Source organism: Penicillium brevicompactum (assembly GCF_028827555.1).
Source record: "Penicillium brevicompactum strain IBT 35665 chromosome Unknown utg000002l_segment0_segment0, whole genome shotgun sequence".
NCBI classification, from domain to species: Eukaryota; Fungi; Ascomycota; class Eurotiomycetes; order Eurotiales; family Aspergillaceae; genus Penicillium; species Penicillium brevicompactum.
In genome coordinates, this window is record NW_026623205.1 from 2,168,034 (window position 1) to 2,188,737 (window position 20,704).

Sequence of the window (20,704 nt, forward strand, 5' to 3'; positions counted from 1 at the left end):
AGCAAAAGCACGTATAAGATTATTTCTTGCCGGGTTGTGCTTCGCGCATGGCGGCTCTCGCACTCCGACTGCCACCCAGCTTTGGGCCCTTAGGACCTTCATCCTTCACCGCTGGCTTGGTAGTGCGAAGTCGACGACGAGACTGCATCGCATCCATAAAGTCTCGTCGGAATTGCTCAGCAACTCGATCATCAGCAGCTTGCGGGTCATCCACCTGCGCATCATCCTCGTAGTCGTCATAAACATCCACTAAAAGGTTGAGTTTAGCAAGTGCATTGTATAAAATGTTTTCCGATAGTGACTCACGTTTGCTTTCTCGTAGTACCTCCTCCACGAGACGATCTCGCTCAATATCGGCATCGGTCCGATGTTTATGATTGCGCCTTGACTTGCCACCTGGGCCGGAGCGACCTGCCTCCGGAGTAATGTCCCCAACAGGCACATCCTCGTCACCAGCTAGTCTGCGCGTCGCCGCTTCTGTGCGCGCAATATTCCGCAAGGTTGCTTCCTGGCCGAGATCAATTTCATGAAGTCTCCCTAGAGATGCAGGTTCACGTTGTTGCTGCGGTTGGAAAGGCTGTCCCACAGCGACATCCTTTGGTTGTGACTGGTTGAAATCGGGTGTTTGCGCTTGTGCGTGAGGCTGGTAGCGTTTAGCCATTTCGGAATCTATATAAGCCATCCTTATCTTGTTAGTCCATGCCACTCGCAGTTGAGATTGGATTGCATAAAGGGGTCCGTACATGTGTCTGTCGACATCGTCCGACTGGCCAGTATACCCGGTAAAGCGCTCGTGCATGGCGCGTATCTTGTCCTCCTCCAGGTCTCCGGTTGATCGCAAGGCAAGTTGCTGGCTATGATCCTCTCCGAGTTGTGATTTGGCCGAGAAGCCGATTCCGCCTTTGCGCGCAGTGCGCGGACGTCTTATCTGGTTGCTTGACGGTGGTGCTGAAGGGGTATTGTCTTTCTGGTTGTTTGCGACAAGCGCAGGATCGGCATCGGCATCGGCATCTTCGGCGTCATGATCCGCACGTCGTCGCGCAAACTTGCGTTTCTTCGCGGGGCGGAAGAGGGTTTCGGATAAATCGTGCTCAACTTCTGGTGTCATCGTATTTTGCAACACAAGCTTGTGGGTGAAATGAGGGAACGCTAAGAGTGAGGTCATGTCGCAAAATGAACCCTGGGTGTTTTTGCCGGCAGAAAACCGGTCACGAGCGCACGAGGGCGGAATCGCCTCAGGCGAAGCGGCTCTGTTTACTTTTCCTCTTGGCACTTTCCAAAGGGCTTGGTCAGAACAAGGACGAGCTCATCCTCGATATGCACTAATGTAACCTCACTGTAACCATGGATTAGTATAGCTCAATTGCCACCATGAATGGTCCACAATGTTTGCATTTCAGTGTTGCTGGAGCGATAACAACCGCGTACTACAGAAGTGATATATTCTCCATACCTGTCGATGACGAGAAAGCCATGTTCGGGAGTTAACTAGAGTGAGCTACTCAAAGACCTCTGGGGAAGCGACTGCACATCTACTCTACACCGCGACTCGATGCTTGCCTTACCAACCCATTCTAATCATCGTTTCTTAGCAGGGATCGGTCCTTGTAACACGTTGCTGTACAAGTCATATTATGCGGGAGATAATCACATACTCCAAATTGACTTAGTCGCCGTATGTACTCGACTGGGAAACCCCCAAAGATCCCATAGCTCTCAAGCTCTGGAGTCCACAAATTGCAACCATCCCCAAGATCCCTGCAAGCGCCCCCGAGATTCCCGCGCAATTATCCAAGAGCATTCCTAGATTCCAGACTAGTTGTACAACGAATGAACACAGGATTCCCAAGTTTCCTCGGCTCTGTCTGTTCTGTGCACCATTTTGTACAAGAGGTCCATAGGCAGATAATGTTCGTAAAAATTTGGAACACGTCTATAGCGTGGGGTATATTTCTCTACACGTGAAACAGCCGGAGACGGCAATATGAGCTCAGGGCCTAGACCCATGGAAGCCGATGACCGCGTGGATGTGAACTTCATACTCATTGAAGAGATGGGAAAAGAAAAATTCTTACAAAATTCCAGAATTTTGCATTACCCTCACCGTGCTGCGAAACGTCGTTGAAAGAGGGAGAAGACTAGGGACAATCGACCCTGGGATCAACCCCGAAAACATCAAGATATAGGGTAGGTGCTTCTGACGCACCTCGGTTCGATATACATAGAAACCCGGTTCCCCCTCTCGGTCGAAGTGTCCATCTTGAATGAAATGAGTTCTCCGTGCGGAGTGTTTAGTACGGAGTACATATCGTCTAGATGGGTTCACAGCGTCATATTATCGGAGAGTCCATTTAGAAAGCTGTGATTAGTATTTCATGTTACGTCCGGATTTAGGTTCCCGAGTCGCCCCGAACTAAGAAGACAAAGAGACAAAGTTTGTCAATCCTGTGAGCCCGAGATCATAACCTGAACATGACTACGGAGTACTCCGCAGATTGTGCTGCGGTCATTTCAACAGCCAAACGCACTCATGCAATCCGCATGGAATCTAAATAGACTCCAAAGTTTTATTGTAAGCTCCCGGGGACCTGCGTAATGTTAAGTTTAGGCTTTAGCCAGATCTCAACTGGTTCGAGATCTATCAGCGAACACGAAGACCGGGCAATGTCCGAGCAACCTTGGAAGTGTGGTTCGAAACGTGTGGACCTCATAGGCTCCAAGTCAGCTATATAGAAGACTCCGAATAATCCGAAATTCGGATATGGAGGGAAGCATCCAGGCAAGAAAAGGGGCAATAGATCAGGGTCACCTGGAAATGACCGACGGCCCCCTATGTCATTGAAACTGCCAAGGAATCCTGTCAACATGGCGTTCGGATATAGCCAATGAGAACTGATAGCGCCCGTGAAACCTGTAGGATTAGAGCATGCAGTGCTGGCTGTATAGCCTGAACGGGCTACCTTCCACGTAGTGCCGGGGTATCAGACGATAGTGTTTCATTCGGGAGATGAATCGTTACCCAACACAGAGCGATCAGCAAGGATGAGACCCCGTGGGGAGAAAACGGGGTGATTCGGTAGTTGGCTTCATCATCGTGCGGAGAATACCGGGGAGCGAGCAGGAAGCTGTTCCCTGCAAAGTATATGTTCGGTGATGACAGCCATACACAGAGCTGGGCGAAGGCTTGATAGCCTTGGCAATCAGGCCAAAGGCACGAGCTGAGCAGCCAATCGGAGGACAGCGTATGCACAGACAGATTGGCTAAGACTTTGACAGGGTTGAACCTGCACCCCCACAAAAGCTTTTGAACTCTTAGCAAATGCCAAGCCCGGCCCCTGGGGCCGCGGAAGTGAAGTCATTTTCGGTGTCTGAGCGGAAGTGGTGAAGCAGAGGTTGGCATTAGCAATGGCATTAGCAATATGAACACAAAGTGGGAAGCTGAGCGTATTCGGAGATCTCTAGCGCTAGACATTATGCCTGGTCATCTTGGGACGCAGACTTATGCGGGCTCGCCCAGAAATGCTTAATAATGACAGGACATCTTAGCACATGCAGCCTTGGAAGTCAGCGATTTCTAGGGCTGAAATGCACAAATTTTGGTCTGGAATCCTAAACCCGATCTGTTTCATGCCTCATATTGAGACGAGAGGTTTTTACTCCGTTCACCGCACTACCATTCCTGTCAGGATAAGCAGAAACTCCTACCACATAGAAATGAAAATCGATCAGTCCACGGCTCCAAAGATATACCGGTGGGAGTAGAGATAGCCATACTCCGACCTCGTACGAGTAGTTATTACGAGTAAGGATTGACTAGTCCTCCCCAATCGGGTAATAGAATGCCTGGATTATCAGGCCGACAGCTCGGTTTAATGCCGAATTCGGCATTCTTCCCCTTCTTTCTCCTCACACCAGCTGACCGGCTAAATTGCCCATATCCTTCACGACTGATTGGCCAGTGGGCCAGGGCCTGCTCCCCGCAGATGTTCGAAAAATCTCTGCCAGGTGAACGGAATGGGCCAATTTACCCAGCGGGCGTCCAGAAGAGTCTCAACAAATCGGGATTCCCTCGGATTTAATAATACACCCATCACAGTAAGATGAGGTATGTGGCTCAACCCGCTCAACTTCCAGACCCTTGTTCCTTTTCTTTTTCGTGTGAATTCCGATCAATTCCCAACCCTGACAGTCCATGGCTCCGGGGCCCCGCGGTCTACGCATGAGATCTGAGAGAAGTCCCGAATTCGCCCCCAACGTGGGACAATCTTCGGAAGGTGACCGAGATGGTGGGGTGCAGGAGAATTGATGAAAGTAATCCCACGAAAAGGCTCCACTTGCCTGGCGCCCCAGACAGACCCCGGATTGGGCTACACAACATGTTTGGTCTTGGCACTCACTTGGCGGTGGACAAGCCTTGTGAGCCTCTATATGACCGGCCCGAAAGGGTAATTGAGCAGCCGAGCAGACGTGTCCTGCAATCAACTCCGATTTTCAAAATTCGGAGTCACCGGCAAGCTCGGAAGGTCGCGAGCCTTGGGAGACGTTATCGCAATGTCACCATCCGCCCATAGCACCTACCTCTTTCTAAGCCTAACTCGGGTTAAAATTGATCGCCAGCCACAAAGAATGTTAAAGAGCGCGCCCTGAGCGGCGACCCCTCCGATCCTCGGGGACGGGATTCCTTCCAATGAGATCAGATGGACGCGGGCCCAACCCGTGGATCCAAGCTCATTCGGGAGTGGCGAAAGCGCGGGATCTTCTCTCGTTTTTCACCGGGATGGTGAGCACTCCGCGTGGAGTCCGGCGTCGTGGCCGAGTCACAGTCCTTGTTTCAAATTTTGTCCATCGCGGTGAATGAGCGTTATCCACTACGGAATTTATCAGCCCACAGAATGAAATTTACCACTGTGTGATGCGGGGTCTCCGCGAGACTAGCAAGGGGACCAAGGGTATAAACTGAGCAGGAAGCCGACCTTGCTCCTTGCTTCTCTTCCCCTTCCAGAGTGACTGTCCCTCAACCCTTCTCACACCCGGTCAAAATGTTTCGAGGAAGCAACCTGCGCTTAGCGCAGGCCCTGCTTATTGTTGCACCGGCTTTCATCGTCTTTGGTTACAACCAGTCAGGTCTCGGTCCCCTGGCAACTTTGGAAAGCTGGGTCAAGGTCTTCCCGGAAATTGACACCATCAACACCGAAGGTGCTCAAAAATCTCACAACTCTACTGGAAAGGGTACCGTTATTGGATCCTTCCAACTCGGTGCTCTTGTTGGAGCTTTGTCTTGTTCTTACATTGGTGAATGGTTTGGTCGCCGCAAGACCATCTTCTTGGGTGCTATCCTTACTGTCATTGGTCAAATCCTGCAAACCGCAGCATATGGCCTGCCCCAGTTCGTCGTTGGCCGTGTCATCCTCGGTCTCGGTGTTGGTCAGTTCAGTGTCGCCGTCCCCGTCTGGCAATCAGAGTCAACCTCAGCCAAGAATCGTGGAAAGCACGTTGTCGTCGACGGTATCTGTATTTGTTTCGGTTATGTCCTGTGTAACTGGATCGACTTTGGTTTGAGCAAGGTCAGTGGAGACTTGCAATGGCGTATTCCGCTAGCCATCTCCCTGTTCTTCTCCCTCGTCGTTTTGATCTCGGTCTTCCTGTTCCCCGAGTCGCCTCGTTGGCTGGTTCGTGTGGGTCGTATTGAAGAAGCTACCAAGAGTCTGGCTGCCTTCAAGGGTGTTCCTGATGACGACGAGTCCGTCCGCATTGAGATCGCTGGTATCGAAACCTCCCTCGAGGTCTCCGTCGCCAGCGCTTCCCTGATGGACATCTTCAACTTCAACAAGCCCGACGATGAGCGTCTCCTCTACCGCTTCTGTCTCTGCGTCGCCCTCCAATTTTTCCAACAGATGTGCGGAGGTAACCTCATCTCCACCTACGTCTCCACCATCTTCGAGGAGAACCTCCACATGGACAGCGACCTCGCTCGCATCCTATCCTCATGCGCCATGACCTGGAAGTTCCTCTGCAGCAACATTGCCTTCTTCGCCATCGACCGCCTCGGTCGCCGCAAGATCTTCATGATCTCCGGAACCGGTATGTCCGTCTGCATGATGGTCCTCGCCATCACCACCAGCTTCGGCGAGAACCACACCGCCTCGATCGTTTCCGCCGTCTTCATCTTCCTCTTCAACTCCTTCTACCCCGTCGGTTTCCTCGGTGGTAACTTCCTCTACTGTACCGAGGTTGCTCCCATGCGTCTCCGTGTCGCCATGTCCGCCGTTTCCACCGCCAACCACTGGCTGTGGAACTTCGTCGTTGTCATGATCACCCCCGTCGCCCTCGATACCATCGGATACAAGTACTACATCGTGTACACCGTTATCTCGGCCTGTATTCCTATCTCGGTTTACCTCTTCTACCCCGAGACTATGAACCGAAACCTCGAGGCCCTCAACCACGTCTTCCGCGATGCGCCTACTACTTGGGACATTGTTTCCATGGCTCGCAACTTGCCTCAGGGTGAGGCTGCTGAGGTGGATGTCTGGATGCGGGGTGAGGAGAAGGGTGCTATTGAGCAGAAGGAGATTGCCTAAATGTTGGGCTTAATGTCTTGAATGGTGAATACTGTATATATTTTTTATGATGACGATGGATACGGTTTCCTCGACTCACGATAGATGAAACTATTAGAACAAACCTATCAATGTTTCAAATTTTCACAACTTTTCGATCCAACCTTGAAACCTTGAAGTCTTCCTTGTAATTTGAGTCTAAAAAGGAGTTAGCTAGTTGGGGAACGGGGAAGTGTGGATCTTGTGACTTTAGAATCATGCTTAGAACTGAGCCCACCGCCTAGATTTGGGTAAGTGGACTTTTTTTTTTTTTTTTGAGGTATCCTGAATAGTCATAAAATAGCCTGAGACTGTGGCTTTTGTGAGGGGAACATAAGTTCCTGGGCGTCCAGGGTCAAGTTGCAGGGGGGAAAGGTGTTGTTGTCTTAACTGGCAGGCAACAGATAGATCTTCGGGGGAAGAAAGAAGCCTACCGCTTTCTCTCTCTCTCTCTCTCTCTCTCTCTCTCTCTCTATCTTTCCCCTTCGTCTTCCCATATCTAGTTCATCAATCATATTGACCCTTGAGTGGAAATCCATCAACGGCTATTTGCTGTTAAGCATGGCCTCAACGCCGGGATCTATGCGAGCTGAGCATTTTGACTAGGTCGAATAGCTTCATTATTGCCAACCACCAGTCACGCCAGTTGGTGCAGAGCGGTGTGAAGAGCAGTCTCAACCAGCTATCAACAGGGCCTGGGCGCTATGCACCTTCGAAGTACTCTGTACGCCACATGAATCCCTAGCCACGCTCGGCGCCTGGGCGCAGGGCTGGCCGCAGGATTTGGCGCCTGGAAAACCCTGGTCGTTGTGAAAAAAAAAGCAAACAAAAAAAATACGAAGTCAGCAGTGAGTCTACCGCTGATCTATAATGACCCAGCCTCACAGCACTGCCCAACCTGGGCGCCTGCAGGTGTTTGTCCTCCTGGGCAGCTGAAGGGGTCCTTCATAATGGAACGGGGTCCAAAGTCTTGTTCACAATCTCAAAAATGCAGTCTCAGGATATCGAAATGGTGTACAGGCCTTTGAGCCAGGAATCAGCAAGTGATAAGCCACCAAAAGTTCCCACAAGCCGAATTCATCGCTCCACCTACGTTGTTTGGCTGGTGTTATTCTATGCCGCGTTGGTCTTGTCCTCTTGGACGATCAATTGCATCATCACATACCATCCCATCAATGGGAAACATTACGATGCCTGGATACTGCCTAGCAAAGTCTATCCCTCGGCATCAGAGACCGAAGATTTACAGAAGATGTATGCACAGAACGAGGAATGGCACAGGGCTGCGCGGGTGATTCAGTCCATTGCCGCAGTGTTGACCATCCCTCTGACCTCCGCCGTCTGCGCAAGCGCTGCGGTGGTATATCTTCAACACTGCACCAAAGGGCAACCTCCGACTTTTACACTCCGCCAAATGACCGTGTTGGCGGACAAAGGCTGGACCAACATCGGAACGTACTACCACTTGATTACCGGGAGATGGTCTCGATATAAAAGCGTTCTTTTGTTTTGGGCGGTCTTGCTTCATGTTCTCGGAGGCATAATCTCCCCGCGCAACAACTGTTTCTCTCCCCAACGACCATCAAGACACCGACGATTCCATCTTCCTTGGATAATTTCGTTGATATACCTGACATGTTCAAGGAAGAGCCTCCGACGTCCGATACGACCGTCATCCTAATCAGTAACTCTCTTGCGTCAACATCTGCAGATGATACATCATCTCAACTTTGGTCTGGTAATGACAGCCACCTAGAAAGCAGGACCTGGGCGCACCTATCGGAGCAATCAGATCCATTTTTTGCACAGTAATCCAAGGACTACAACACCGGTGTCTTTCAACAATTTCTGCCTCGAATTAACTCGACTGCGCACTATGAAGGCATCACAGAGGATCTGTTTCCAGCACACTGTGATACAATCCCTGGCGCTCTAAGCATCAGCTATAGTCCGCCGCCACTCATCACGACGACAGATCTCTCTTGGGCACTTCATGTCTGTATGCCTAGTGATCAGAGAGTGTCACCGTGGAAAAACACTCGCAGCCAGCAAAACTTCACAGAGCACCTGTACCTCAATGTTTCTATTTCTGCAGACTTACGAATATCAGCAGACAGGTCTCAGGCCGAGGATTTTCCAGCGCCTTTTTCTGAGTATTTTCGCGTCACTGTTGAGACCACGGCTGGATACTTTGAGCTTCCGAACTACATGAATGGTCAAAAAGCCGGACCGCTTCTTAAACAAGACCCAAATCTTGAGTGCGGCAATGCTTGTTATAGTCAAGGAGGTGCTATATAGTGAGTCATTCGAATTTACTTTGGGTGGTATTGACTTCTCTGTGACAAGGCAATGAAAGTGCTGACAGCCACTTGCATGATTAGCAACCACCATCCTCCAAAATCAAAACGCAGCAACAATGGCGCTGCTGACTCTAATGCGAGCATTGAATCAGTCTCCAATAAAGGCCCGCTTTTGACCTCAACACTTGCTATGTTTGGTCCTAATTCTTGGATCGACCTTGTCAGAAGATATCCCGATCTGTACGGGGACAGAACCATCAACACCCAACAATCCGACTCGATATGTCTTGACCTAGCCCCTCTGACTCGGAGACTAAACCGCTGGACTACCGTCAATTCCGCCTTCGCCATCAAAAGCTCCGCTTTCGTGGAATTCAACAAATGCATCACAATTGAGTCTCTCGACGAAGGAAGCCTCAGAAAGGTACACCTACGAAATTGCCGCAAAATGGCTGTCGAATTTCCGAGCGCGCAGCCGACCCGGAGAAGGTCTTAAGGAAGCTGAAAGCACCCATGACATCTTGTCTAATGCCTTTACTGCATCAGCGTATCTAGCAAATATGGCTTGGATATCACATAAAGACTCTTTCAATTGCTCTCTCTCGGTGATGTATGACATGGGTGCCGATTCGAAAAAGCCAACCATTTCGCTGGCGGGGATAATAATCATGTCCATGTTGATTGGACTTGACCTGCTGGGTTTGCTGGGAACGGCTTTATACTCCAGTTGGTTCCCACGATGGACGGGGTCTCTGGAAGCGTTCAGTATGATGAGGCTGGGTAGTTCGATTGGCGATCGAATTCCTCTTAAAATATCCGCTGATGACGATGAGGTTCGTGTTCTAGATGAATTGCCCGGGTGGATGGGCGTTGAAGGAGATAAATCCTCTGGACTCGTGGTGCTAGGTGGAACAGCGCCTCTCAGAACAAAGTGGAGATACGAGGCATACGTGGATAAAGAAAAATGTGATCATTTCATTGGTCAAGTAGGACATTCCCGAGGTCTTGTGGGAGCTTCAGAGCTGACAATAGAACAATTCTATCTCCAATTATGGTACATAATAGATCATTAGGAAGGACTGGGTAAAGGCTTAGCTCGGAAGGGCTCGACCTAGCTCGCCGTACCAGGAACCACTTTTGTCCACACTGCTTAGAAGAAACGACCACTCTTCAGAGCACCTGGGAAATCATCCTTCAGCGCTTCCCAGATTGGCTTGCCTCCCATTTGCAAGTCCCCAAATGCCGGACAGGTGAGGTTCAGCAACGGCACGGAGAGAATGTTCGTGACAAACTCCAAAGGCCCGGCCAAAGTCGAATATAATCCTCCGAGGGCGTTGGGGCTGGCGAATTTGAGGACCTCCATTACGAAACACAGAAGGTTGTTGCCCTCAAGAAGAGTGGTCAAGTTCAAAACACCTCCAGTGAGATCCGCGGGGTCAATTCCAGTGAAAGAGTTCACTGTTCCGGTGTTTCCTCCAATACTAAATGAAGCCCCACGTTAGATATTGCGTCCCGTTCGCGCAACTTGATGTCACTCACCTTCCAAGCTCAGGGTACTTAAGAATCCAGTCGATGGTGTCAAGGTTGAGCTGAATGAGACCCCAGTCCACAGGAGTTTTGTACCAGTTATCAGGAATTCTCTCCCATCCTTCCCGGTAGGTCAGATTGCCTTCATCGCCATAAATGCCATAGAAGCTTCGGACATGGCTCTTCGCTGTGGATCGTGAGTAAAGGATACAAAGAAAAAAATCTAACGGCATCGCAATTTCGACGTACTCAAGACTCCCTCTGGGTTTTCGCGAGAATGGTTCCGGAACAAGCGACCCGAGAACATATAACCAGCATTGCGGGCGATAAGTCCTGTGACAGGTCCGTAGTAAAAGTCTGGATTAGTTGCAACGCTCTCGTCGAAGCGAATCTTCGCGCGTTTCGCCATGAGATCCATGTCGAATGTGCCGTCAGTAGACATGTTGTACCAGGCCATGAACTTATCCATGTTGAGCGTATGGCTGTTACCCGTCATATATAGATCATCGCGGGTGTTAGATGAGTCTGCTTCAATGAAGTTGTGAGATCCAATGAGGCCCTGGGGCTCGCCTGGTTGACTTATTAATAGAATTCTCACTGGCGACTTTGAATATGCAGGGTCATAGACTTACCCAGCACTCCTCCCAAGTTGTTGAGCAAGTTGTTCACACCGGTGTCGCGACCTCCGATGGAAAACCTGGGATCGAGTGAAATCGGATCACCTGTCCACACGGTACCCATGATGGCGAGGATCGTAGCTAGATCAACCCCCATGCCGTATACTAAAAGTGTGGTTAGTTTCTTGCTTCCAGTCACGATGCCTCACCGACAGTATACCTTTGTTGATTGCTGTGATAACATTTCCGAACTGGTCTAGTTAGATCAAGAGCCAATGGGGGTCTCATGTGTAGTGACCCACCGATACTACTCCATCACGCGGAATGTATGCATGGTTTGCCAATGCATTGAGACCGGGACAGGGTCCACGTTGATCACCGTTTTCGAAGTTTGGCGGCTGGAATGCATGTTCGCCAGTGACTAGACTCTTTCAGTACTAATTCAAACTCAGAATGCAGCTGACGATGCGTGCCTACCATCAACAGGTGATTTCATGGAGTCGAAAAGGAATCGCTTATCATGCTTGTTCTCGGGATGACCCTGTGAATCGGCATATGGGCAGCGCTTGTGCAAGGCTTGGTGTGTTGCATGGCCATGGTTATCGCCTGCGCCTGGGAATCCCATTACCAGGGATGGCCAGAGCAATAGCCCTAGAGTAAAGACACGCATGTTGAGCGTATGCCTTTCCTTAGCCAAGTGGAACAATCAATGCCAAGAATAATTCTTCTCCAAAAGCACGTAGGCGTTCTGCGTGGGAAACAGTGATCAGTTTCTCCTTGGATGAATTGTTCATGTTGGCAATGCGCTGATAAATTAACCACCCCTGAATGGTTCTCCCGAGGCTTGTCAGTGCACAACTCGAGCCCACATGCAAGCCTCGACATAACTGCCAATTGATTTAAAATAGCAAACCGCTGTACGGCCGCTGTATTGCGCTCGGCTGTCTTCCGTAAATTAGATGCCCCACTTAACGGCAATTCCTCAACGTGCCGGTTCCAATTCTTCAAGAGCTCATGACTCGGGAGCCCATGCGCAGGTCCCCTTTTCAGAGATCCAACGTGCAACCACACATTCGTGCCGATTTGGTTGCACGGAGTTCCTGTATGTTGTTTTGCCGCTCGCGATGTGGAAATTTGCAAGACGCGCTGATCTTGTCTAGTTGGGGGAATCCCGGCATCCTGGTGTGCTTAGATCGAACTTAGAATGCCGAAAGTGTCGATCGGATCATTCATGATTCAGGATTCAGGGTTATTGTCTTCAGTGATCCTTTGAAGTCGTGATTCTTGCCACAAGGCAAGAGGTGTTGTGACGGTAATGGCGACCTTGGCATATCCGTATTAGCGGGAGAAAAATGAAAGCAAACAGGAGGAGCGGTGGTGCACTCATTAGAATTCACCCCAGGCCTTGGCCCAAAGGCTCTCAAAATCTCAATGCGATTTTCTCGGACTGACAGGATGGTTAGCACTCGCCCGGGGGGAAGATTGTTGAATTCCGGAAGGTTTTTTAGCTCCAACGTCTCAGGGGAATCATTGGATCTTTTTTATCTGCCGTGGAGTTCTTTGAAAATAACTAGCACGCATTGGTTGAATGAGGGTCTGAGCCAAGGCTTGGGAGGAAATATTTACTTAAGAGTGGAGAAAAGTGTCAGCTTCCCGAGTGTCGATCGCACCAGCCCTTTAAATCCTTAGGCTGCAAGTGGAGCCGCAGCTAGTGCTCCTTTGCCGCTGGGTTTATGAGGACTTTAAACGCTAGAGCGTCGAGAGCATCAGCAAAAATTGGGGAAGGTCTCGTATCAGATGTAGATCTTAATTTAGATTCAAGCCACTGTTTTGAAGAGAGATTAGCCGAGTGTCCAACCACTTCATTCCTTCCTGATCAGGGGTATCGAGTTTCTTCACTTCCAACTGTAATAAATCTCGGGGGTCATAGAGCGGAAAAGTCCATGGTGGACTTTCTCGATAAGATGATCGGCAGGACTGATTTCGTGACAGCCCTGAGACGTCCAAAGGACGCTTGGAATGAAAGGTAATTGACTAGTGAGAATTCACAATGAAATAAGAAATTGGAGATGCATAGCGCTAAGAACTCCAACGGGGTGGTAAATCTCACTCTTGCATTCAGACTAGAAGATCCGCGAGGATCTTCTTAAGTTTTTGTCTCCTGAATTTCGATATTTCCGGCGAAGTCCAGCTTGGATTTTCCCAGACACTCCTTTGTCCCCGAATGCATACCACGCTGAGGCTGTCATAATGCGTGTATCGATTGCAGCAGGTCTCGCCGCCGCATTATGCGCAACCACGGTGATAGCATCAGGATTGGATCAACTGGCAGAAGTATTACCTTCATGTGCTGTGAGTGCTACTATCTTTCTAATGGCTAGGCTTGAATCCGAGTCGGAGGAAACTAACTCTTTGAAGCTGAAATGCATGGTGGCTGCGGTGCCACAATCCTCCTGCACACCCACAGATCAGAAGTGTCTCTGTGTTGATGCCCACTATACTGCTGTTCTCGAAGAATGTGTGGTTACTAGCTGCACAATCCGGCAATCTCTGAGTAAGTCGATATTCTTGTTGCGAGGAAGACGACTCATGTGAGTGTGATAGCCACGAAAAACGTTACGACTTCATTATGCCAAGCACCGATCCGGGATCGAACAAAGATTGTGTCTGGTGCGGGACTCGCAGGCGGTATCATTGCTCTCGTTGCTTTCATTCTTCGAATGGTGGCTAGACTCAGATGCTGTGGCGGAGTATTCGGGATGGACGATTGGACAATGATGTTGACAATGGTATCGACAGCTTCATATTCGGATAATGCTCTTCTCGCTCACACTCGGCAGGGTCTCCTTATTCCACTCTCAGCACTCTCAGTCGTCTGTAAGGCTCCAAACGTTGATAGAAATGAATGCGCTCTGACATTTCAATATAGTGGCAGACACCGGTCTCGGCAAAGACATGTGGACACTTCCATTCGACAACATCACCCACATTCTTTACGTGAGTTACTCAAGACCCGCGCATTGTGTCCTTCACCGACTGACATGTCTCAACCCTTCAGATATACTTTTGGGATGAATTATTATATCTCAGCATTCTACCACTCACCAAGATATCTATATGCTGTTTCTACCTTCGAATCTTTCCTGACCGCACGTTCCGAATCGCGACCTACATCGCAATCGGTCTCAATGTGGGCTATCTGATTGCATTTGTCTTGATATCGATCTTCCAGTGCAGACCACTGCCTGGCGCGTGGCTACGGTGGGATGGAGAAGAAAGCTTCCAATGCAATCACATCAACGCCCAGGGATGGGCAGCAGCAGTGATCAACATGGTCCTTGACTTGATCGTCATGGTGCTTCCACTACGCCAACTATACCACCTCAACCTTTCCATCAAAAAGAAATCCTATGTGATTTGCATGTTCAGTCTTGGAGTCTTGTTTGTATTCCCAGTCCCCTTGAAGCTTATGGCTAAAGACTAACATTTCAATAAGTGTGACTTTGGTCAGCATTTTGCGATTAAACTCCCTCATCCATTTTGCTTCCACTACAAACCTAACATGTGAGTACTTTTTTCGGTATTGAACATTTCTGATGGCACATTCTCTAACTCTTAAAAAAAGGGGACTACGTGAGCATTGGATACTGGAGCACGATTGAATGCGATGTTGGCGTCATCTGCGCATGTCTACCAGCCATTCGCTCTTTGCTACGCCGGGTTGCTCCTGGTCTCTTTGGAGACACCGAGCACCCTCAGTCATATGGCATGAACTCCCACTCCCGCGGCACTGGGTCTCGGTTCGAAGGGGTCAATGTGCAAAGCAAAAACGACCAACGGGATTTTTACCCTTTGGAAGACATAGACAACACTAGTGAATCTCGGCTGCATCACCCAGCTTAGCCGACATGCGAGTATTCCCACACCCGACACGGAAGGCGAGGTGATTCCCTTCTTACTTCATATGTTCATTCTCTTATTCTACCTTTCCTTGTATATAGCATTTTGGTGACAGAGACAAGTCTTAATCACATCCCTTGTATATTTTACATTTTATAGAAATTCAACAATGTCGCTCCAACTCAAAACGACAGCATCCCCTTATCGATGATCCAATTAGCTTATTTTTTGAGAGAATTGAAAACGTCCCTGGTGCATCAGTACCATCGAGTTACGTCCATCTTTGAAAATCCCCACCTATGGGGGCACAGACAGACTAGGTGGAGGAATGTTCCAACGCCCACTCGGTAGCTTGCTTCGGAAAATAGGGGGCTTTTTATCACCAAGACATGTCCAGGTGGGATCTCTGTGCTGTCCGCCACTGGAACCTGAACCCTACCCACTCACTCAGGTATTCCGTGCTCAGCTTTTAGAGAAAAAAAACTTCAACAAGCCAGCCACAATACCTGCCTATCTTATGCATGCTCTGTAGAAAAGACAAAAAGCTAGATTAATTAAATTATTCAAGCATGTTCTAAATTACATAATTAAGTTGCTCCATTTTTGAATCCTTCAAGAAAGACTAGATCCACCTTCAGATTAGTGGCGTTGGATCAGCACGTTGAGCGGAAGAGGGCGCTAGGGTGCTATTTTGTCCCCACGGCGCTCTGCCATGCCTCTTACGGAGTATAGAAGAAAGAATTAATGATTGGCCGGCTTGATCCTTCGCCCAGAAGTATTGGTCTCTCTCTGACATCCGAAGCTTCCTGAAACGGGTCAATACGAGAAGGACCCATCCATAAATACTGAACTCCTGAACTAGCCTCCCCCAGGCCCAGATCGCTCTTGTATTACAGAATACAAGCCGTCGCACGAGGCACTCTAATTTACAACGAGTAGGACAATGTCTCTGTCGATCACATTCCCGAAGATACCATGAGATCGTTTAGGGTAACGTTGACTGGCATGGTAAAGGGGATATCCGAGGCTTAGCAGAGCTAAGCTTATAATAAGGCAGGAGACATGGAGACTCACTTTGCAGGCGAGGCTTTTGTTCTCAGTTAGAATTCTCTTTCTTTCCCTGCGATTGGGTCCCCTGTTTGCTTTGGAGGTCTTTCTCTTGTTTTGTTTTCCACGATGCGCTTCTTAACAGCACTCGGGCTGTTATCCACTCTTTCAACTGCGTTTGCCCTGTATGTGGTCCTCTTCGAACTTTGACTGCACTCTTGCTTTGATTTCAGTGATTCTCACATCAACTCAGTGACCATACAGGAGATGGCCATCTGCATGGTGCACACAAGCGTGCTTCTCCGAAGGGAAACAGCACCGCTTCAGCTCCCAACTATGACTATGTTGTAGTTGGATCGGGTCCAGGAGGTGGTCCTCTAGCGGCTCGATTGGCTATTGCTGGATACAAGGTCCTCATCTTGGATGCAGGAGACGACCAGGGCAATGCTACCAGACAGATGGTTCCTGCCCTGCAACTGCAGTCTACTGAATACGAGCCGATGAGATGGGATTATTTCGTCAACCACTATTCCAACTTGACTCGCCAAGAGCAGGACTCGAAAATGACCTACCGCACCCCAGCAGGTGATCTGCACGTCGGAAGCAACGCTCCTGCTGATTCGGAGCCCTTGGGCATCTTATACCCTAGAGCGGGTACTCTGGGAGGATGTTCCGCTCATAATGCCATGATGTGAGTATCAAGCTTCCGCCCCGTCTGTAATACTCATTGTAGCCCTGCTGTTCCATGTGCTGATTTATACTACCTCAGTACTATCTACCCATACGAGAATGACTGGGAGAACCTGGCCGGTCTGACTGGTAATGACTCTTGGTCAGCTGCCAACATGCGTCAGTACTTCGAGAGATTAGAGCGCAACCGATACTTGCCCAGCAGCTTGGTGGGTCACGGGTTCGAAGGATGGCTCACCACGAGTTTGACCGACTTGCGTCTTGTGATCGAGGACCAAAAGCTTCTTTCTTTGATTCTCGCCGCTGCAACAGCTGCGGGTCAAGGCTTGTTGGGTAAGCTGATAAACACTGTTACAGGTCTTGCAGATGTCCTGCTGCGTGATTTGAACAACCCTCTCCCCACGCGTGACTACGATGAAGGTCCATACCAAGTTCCTCTTGCCGTCGATGTCCCCGAATACAAACGTACCGGTCCTCGTGACTTCCTCATCAAGACTGCCAATGCTGTTAACCCGGATGGCTCACGCAAGTACCACCTCGACATTCAGCTCAACACTTTGGTCACCAACGTCCGCTTCGACACCACTGGACCCAAGCCCCGTGCTACCGGAGTCGACTATCTATTGGGCCAGAGCCTCTACCGAGCAGACCCCCGAGCCTCACGAACATCCGCCGGTGGCACCCCAGGGAGCGTCAGTGCTGCTCGTGAAGTCATTCTGGCTGCCGGATCCTTCAACACCCCCCAGTTGCTCAAGCTGAGCGGTATCGGCCCGAAGAATGAGCTGTCCAAGTTTGGAATCTCGACTCTCGTGGATTCACCCGGTGTTGGCTCCAACATGCAAGACCGCTACGAGATGGGTACTATTGGAAAGTCCCCGACCGACTTTGTCCTCACATCCAAGTGCACATTCATGTACAGCATGCCTGATCCTTGTCTGGATCAGTGGGAGAATGACCCCTTGTTCAAAGGCACTTATACCACCAACGGAATTGCAATTGCAGTCGTCCGCAAGTCATCTGTCGCTGAAGATGAGCCGGACTTGTTGATTACGGGAGCACCAGTCAATTTCCCCGGGTACTACCCCAACTACGCATATGACGGATTGAAAGATGCCCAGCATTGGACATGGATTACCTTGAAGGCTCGCAGCCGCAACAATGCTGGAACAGTTGAACTGCGATCCACCGACCCCCGCGACATGCCCATCATCAACTTCAACTCGTTCGATTCCGGAGTCACTGACGACAACGGCGACGAGAAAGACTTGCAGGCTGTTTACGAAGCCATGCAATTCTCCCGTACCATATACGAAGATCTTGTGCCTCTTGATGGAGCATTCGAAGAGGTTTGGCCTGGTCCGAATGTGACTACCGAGTCAGAGATGAAGGATTTCATCAAGAAGGAAGCTTGGGGTCACCACGCTTGCTGCACAGCGGCCATTGGAGAAGATGACGACCCTCAAGCCGTGCTGGACGCGGATTTCCGTGTTCGCGGCGTTGATGGTCTGCGTGTTGTCGATGCATCGTCCTTCCCCAACATCCCAGGTTATTATATCGCTTTGCCTATCTACATGATCAGCGAGAAGGCCGCCGAGGTCATCATTGCCGACGCGGCTTGAGTGTGTCAATTTGAAATTAACTTCTATATCTAATAAGAGTCTTGCACATTAGTTTCCAAGGTTTCCAGTGTTTCTTTCGGGGAGTCTTATGAAGACATTGAATGTCATTACCTTCGGCCATGATTTATTCTCTGGTCCACACAAGTTTGTCTATGTGTTATTGTTTTTTCCCCGTTCGCAAAAAGACTTGAAATTTCCGTGGTCGTAATTGAACCTGTAGATGAGGTACGGAGTACCTACACTTGGTCGCAAGTTCGCCGAGGCGCGTAAAAGAGTTATTTCTCCTCTCCTTTTCCTTTTCTCCCTTGCATGGAGGTGCGAGAGAGTGAGCAAAGTCCGCATCGCATCTCGGACTCCACGGGCCCGCGGCTTCCGCGCACCCATCGAGCCGACACATGTGGGGCAGAACTCACCAATAAGAAGTGTTCTCAGACCCCCAAATGGGGGAGTATAAATCGTCTTCGCCGGGATTTTTGTGATTTGATGTTTGTCTTGTTCAAGATTTAAAAGACAAGAGGCTTTTGGAACTGATATCACAAAGGAAAAATGGAAGCAAAATCTGCAGATTCTTCATTGCCCAACAGCACAGGCAATGCAGCAGGCGACACATCTACAGACGTCTCGTCACTTTGGAGACTCGTCCCTGTGACAGTTGCGTTGTGCACGACACTCTTTTGTGTTTCCTTGGTATGTATACTTTATCTCATGGATCTGGTCTGTTTGAGCTAACATGCTATCCAGGACTCCACGATTCTCGCGACAGCCATCCCTAAGATCACCACATACTTCGATTCGCTCGACGATGTCGCCTGGTACGGCAGCTCCTATCTATTTACAACATGCGCGATGCAGCTGGTCTTTGGAAAACTATACACATTCTACCCCTCCAAATGGGTTTTCTTGGTGGCGCTCCTGATTTTTGAGATTGGGTCTCTTATCTGCGGCGTTGCACCTACCTCCGATGCTCTGATCGTCGGAAGGGCCATTTCAGGACTGGGGGCGGCAGGCCTGTTCTCTGGGTGTTTGATCATTGTGGCAACGGCAGTCCCACTGCCAGTTCGTCCCATCTATATGGGATTAATATCCAGCATGCACGCAGTTGCTAGTGTTGCAGGACCACTGTGGGTACTCCATTCCCTTCAACCTTGGGTAAAGCTAACCAATGTCTCTTTATCAGAATGGGAGGCGCGTTTACAGATCACTTATCTTGGAGATGGTGTTTCTACATCAACCTTCCATTTGGTGGGCTTGCCATCCTCTGCATATTCTTTTGCCTTCCATCGAATGCAGGTTCCGTCAAAAGTCTTGGCTGGAAAGCACAATTGAAACAATTCGATCTACCTGGCACAGTATTCTTGATTCCATCAATTATATGCCTTATATTTGCCTTGCAATGGGGTGGGTCATCGTACCCATGGGACAGCGCCCGGATCATTGCTTTGTTTGTGGTTTCCGGTGTGACATTCATTGTATTCCTCGGAATCCAAGCGTGGCAGAAAGATCGAGCAACAATTCCTCTTCGCTTGATGAAGAATCGAAACGTATGGGGAGCTGCCTGGTATGGGGCTTGCATCTCCTCGGCGATCTTTGTTTTCACGTACTACGTGAGTGGTCTCTCTAATCATTACGAAATAATACTGACTTATGCATAGCTCCCGATATGGTTCCAAGCTATCAAAAACAAATCGGCTACTGACTCTGGAATTGCAAATCTTCCAAGCCTTATCAGTATTGTCATATTCGCCATGATCGGCGGTGTCCTCGCTTCATATATCGGATACTACACTCCGCTGTTAATAGCTTCATCTGTACTCACAGCTATCGGAGCTGGCCTTCTAACTACACTGAAAGTTAACTCTACGATAGGCTACTGGTTTGGCTATCAAGTGCTGTTGAGTGCTGGCGTAGGTGTTGGTGCTCAGAATGCCCTACTCGTCGCTTCTGTCGCTGTTGCTCCCATCGACATGGCTATGACGACTTCCATTCTAACGTTTGTCCAAACTTTGTCCAGTGCAATACTCCTTCCAGTGGGACAGAGTGTGTTTCAGAACCAGCTGTCAGCCAACCTGATTTCCAGTTTACCCGGAGTCGATATCTCTCAGATCATGCACAGTGGTGCAACTGGGTTTCGAGAGCACCTGAGACCTGGTGAATTGCCCTTGGCGTTGGAAGCATACAACAAGGCTCTTTGTCAAACGTTCTACGTTGGTGTTGCAGCGGCTGCACTTTCGATCTTCGGGCCCATTTTCATGGATTGGCTTTCGCTCAAATCTGGAGTCAAAGCAAAGATGGAAGATGATGAAAGTTCTGTTGAGAGTGTCGGGGATACTGCAGATGGAAAGCCAGACAGTAAGGCTAACTAAAATTTGGGCCCGGAGTGAAACTTGACAACTATTTAATCCTTC

At 49.5% G+C, this 20,704-nt stretch overlaps 6 protein-coding genes across 6 annotated transcripts; 4 read left to right on the forward strand and 2 right to left on the reverse strand.

Annotated features, from left to right (window-relative positions):
* Nucleotides 1–19: 19 nt before the first annotated feature.
* Nucleotides 20–1,165, reverse strand: N7506_003495 (telomere length and silencing 1 family protein; the record flags this gene model as incomplete). The annotated part of the gene is made up of 2 exons (XM_056952790.1): nt 20–249; nt 307–1,165. 2 exons carry the CDS (start codon nt 1,163–1,165, stop codon nt 20–22), a joined length of 1,089 nt encoding a protein of 362 aa, XP_056814482.1.
* Nucleotides 1,166–7,587: 6,422 nt separating this feature from the next.
* On the forward strand, nt 7,588–8,897 carry N7506_003496 (uncharacterized protein; the record flags this gene model as incomplete). The annotated part of the gene is made up of 3 exons (XM_056952791.1): nt 7,588–8,257; nt 8,285–8,337; nt 8,418–8,897. 3 exons carry the CDS (start codon nt 7,588–7,590, stop codon nt 8,895–8,897), a joined length of 1,203 nt encoding a protein of 400 aa, XP_056814483.1.
* Nucleotides 8,898–10,049: 1,152 nt separating this feature from the next.
* On the reverse strand, nt 10,050–11,713 carry N7506_003497 (peroxidase family protein; the record flags this gene model as incomplete). The annotated part of the gene is made up of 7 exons (XM_056952792.1): nt 10,050–10,380; nt 10,439–10,613; nt 10,676–10,996; nt 11,059–11,208; nt 11,264–11,294; nt 11,346–11,464; nt 11,521–11,713. 7 exons carry the CDS (start codon nt 11,711–11,713, stop codon nt 10,050–10,052), a joined length of 1,320 nt encoding a protein of 439 aa, XP_056814484.1.
* A 1,703-nt stretch (nt 11,714–13,416) lies between these two features.
* N7506_003498 (putative integral membrane protein) lies at nt 13,417–14,946 on the forward strand (the record flags this gene model as incomplete). Its single annotated transcript, XM_056952793.1, has 6 exons — nt 13,417–13,597; nt 13,648–13,920; nt 13,973–14,040; nt 14,102–14,484; nt 14,540–14,607; nt 14,669–14,946. 6 exons carry the CDS (start codon nt 13,417–13,419, stop codon nt 14,944–14,946), a joined length of 1,251 nt encoding a protein of 416 aa, XP_056814485.1.
* A 1,173-nt stretch (nt 14,947–16,119) lies between these two features.
* N7506_003499 (GMC family oxidoreductase) lies at nt 16,120–18,299 on the forward strand (the record flags this gene model as incomplete). The annotated part of the gene is made up of 3 exons (XM_056952794.1): nt 16,120–16,175; nt 16,244–16,681; nt 16,760–18,299. The coding sequence occupies 3 exons, from the start codon at nt 16,120–16,122 to the stop codon at nt 18,297–18,299; spliced, it is 2,034 nt and encodes a 677-aa protein (XP_056814486.1).
* Nucleotides 18,300–18,845: 546 nt separating this feature from the next.
* Nucleotides 18,846–20,662, forward strand: N7506_003500 (MDR family MFS transporter; the record flags this gene model as incomplete). Its single annotated transcript, XM_056952795.1, has 4 exons — nt 18,846–18,986; nt 19,041–19,420; nt 19,477–19,903; nt 19,952–20,662. 4 exons carry the CDS (start codon nt 18,846–18,848, stop codon nt 20,660–20,662), a joined length of 1,659 nt encoding a protein of 552 aa, XP_056814487.1.
* Nucleotides 20,663–20,704: the final 42 nt, after the last annotated feature.